This window comes from Apaloderma vittatum, unplaced genomic scaffold (assembly GCF_000703405.1).
Source record: "Apaloderma vittatum isolate BGI_N311 unplaced genomic scaffold, ASM70340v1 scaffold28583, whole genome shotgun sequence".
In the NCBI taxonomy this organism is placed as follows: Eukaryota; Metazoa; Chordata; class Aves; order Trogoniformes; family Trogonidae; genus Apaloderma; species Apaloderma vittatum.
The window spans coordinates 1-1,376 of record NW_009709063.1 but is presented as its reverse complement, the minus strand read 5'-3'; the positions used below and the strand labels follow the sequence as shown (position 1 = coordinate 1,376).

At 57.4% G+C, this 1,376-nt stretch overlaps 1 protein-coding gene across 1 annotated transcript in view; it reads left to right on the top strand.

Moving 5' to 3' along the window:
• LOC104271947 (E3 ubiquitin-protein ligase TRIM39-like) overlaps positions 1 to 396 on the top strand; it is a gene marked incomplete at its 5' end in the record, with an annotated part of 613 nt that extends 217 nt beyond the window's left edge. Inside the window, one exon of the mRNA XM_009866794.1 lies at positions 6 to 396. Within this exon, the coding sequence (XP_009865096.1) occupies positions 6 to 396 (391 nt within the window). The remainder of the gene's footprint in view (positions 1 to 5) is intronic.
• Positions 397 to 1,376: the final 980 nt, after the last annotated feature.

The following is a 1,376-nucleotide window of genomic DNA, read 5'->3' as shown; positions in this document are numbered from 1 at the left end:
CCCAGCGTCCTGGCGTCCCGGGGTTTCACAGCCGGGAGGCACTACTGGGAGCTGGAGGTTGGGGACGGGGACAGCTGGGCTGCGGGGGTGGCCGTGGAGTCCGTGGGGAGGAAGGAGTCGCTCAGCATGACCATGGGCAAGATCTGGGCCCTGCGGCTCCACCGGGACCGGCCCGACACGGGCGGCCCCACCGGTCCCAGTGTCCCTGTGCCGCTGGCGCTGGAGGAAAAGCCGCGGAGAATCAGGGTCCACCTCGACTACGAAGCGGGCCGAGTGACGTTCTACAACGCGGAGAGCATGGTGCGGATCTTGCAGTTCGAGGACGCCTTCACCGAGAAGGTCTTCCCGTATTTCTGGCTCTGGTCGCAAGAAACCTGCATCCGGCTGTGCGCCTGATGGCGCTGGATGCCGGCCGGTCCCCGACCTGTCGCCGCATCTCCTCCTCGTCGAGTCCTCCGCAATTAATTATCAACACGCAGAGAAGCTTTTCCTCTCCACCTTTAAACCCAACAAAAAATGACCCGCCTTTCCTCGGCAACTAGGACCTGGCGGGTTAAGTTCCCCCTAATAGCACATGCGGAAAATGGGGAAGGTCTGTCTTGTCCCCGTTTTACGGTTCGTGAGATGAGAATGGGAACATTAAAAGATGTGTCGTCCTGCCCGGGGGTGTCCGAGGGCTGGCGTCCCACGCTGGTGAGGAGGAGGGAAGCAGCGGAGTGACCCGCCTTTCCTCGGCAACTAGGACCTGGCGGGTTAAGTTCCCCCTAATAGCACATGCGGAAAATGGGGAAGGTCTGTCTTGTCCCCGTTTTACGGTTCGTGAGATGAGAATGGGAACATTAAAAGATGTGTCGTCCTGCCCGGGGGTGTCCGAGGGCTGGCGTCCCACGCTGGTGAGGAGGAGGGAAGCAGCGGAGATGCTCTGGTGGCCGACGCCGGCATCCGGCGGCGCTTGGGCTGTGCTGTGGGCAGGATGGGGACGCGGCCACCCCACACCCAGGGACGTGTGGTGACAGGACGAGGGGCAATGGCTTTAAACTAGATTCTATTGATTTTATTCATTCTGTTGATTCTGAGATTCTGTGATTCTGAGATTCTGTTGGTTCTATTGATTTCATTGATTCTATTGATTCTGTGATTCTGTTGATTCTGAGATTCTATTGATTCTGTGGGTCTATTGATTCGGTGATTCGTTTGATTCCGTGAATCTGTCGATTTGTGATTCTGTGACTCTGCGAACTCGAGGCGGAGCCTTGGAGCTGTTAATGGTGGCGATAACTGCTCTAAAAAAAATGTTGTAAAGGAAAATGTCAAGGGAGGGGACAGGCCTGGACAGGGAGATGGTGTGAGGGCACAGCCCGAGCCGCTCCAGGCTG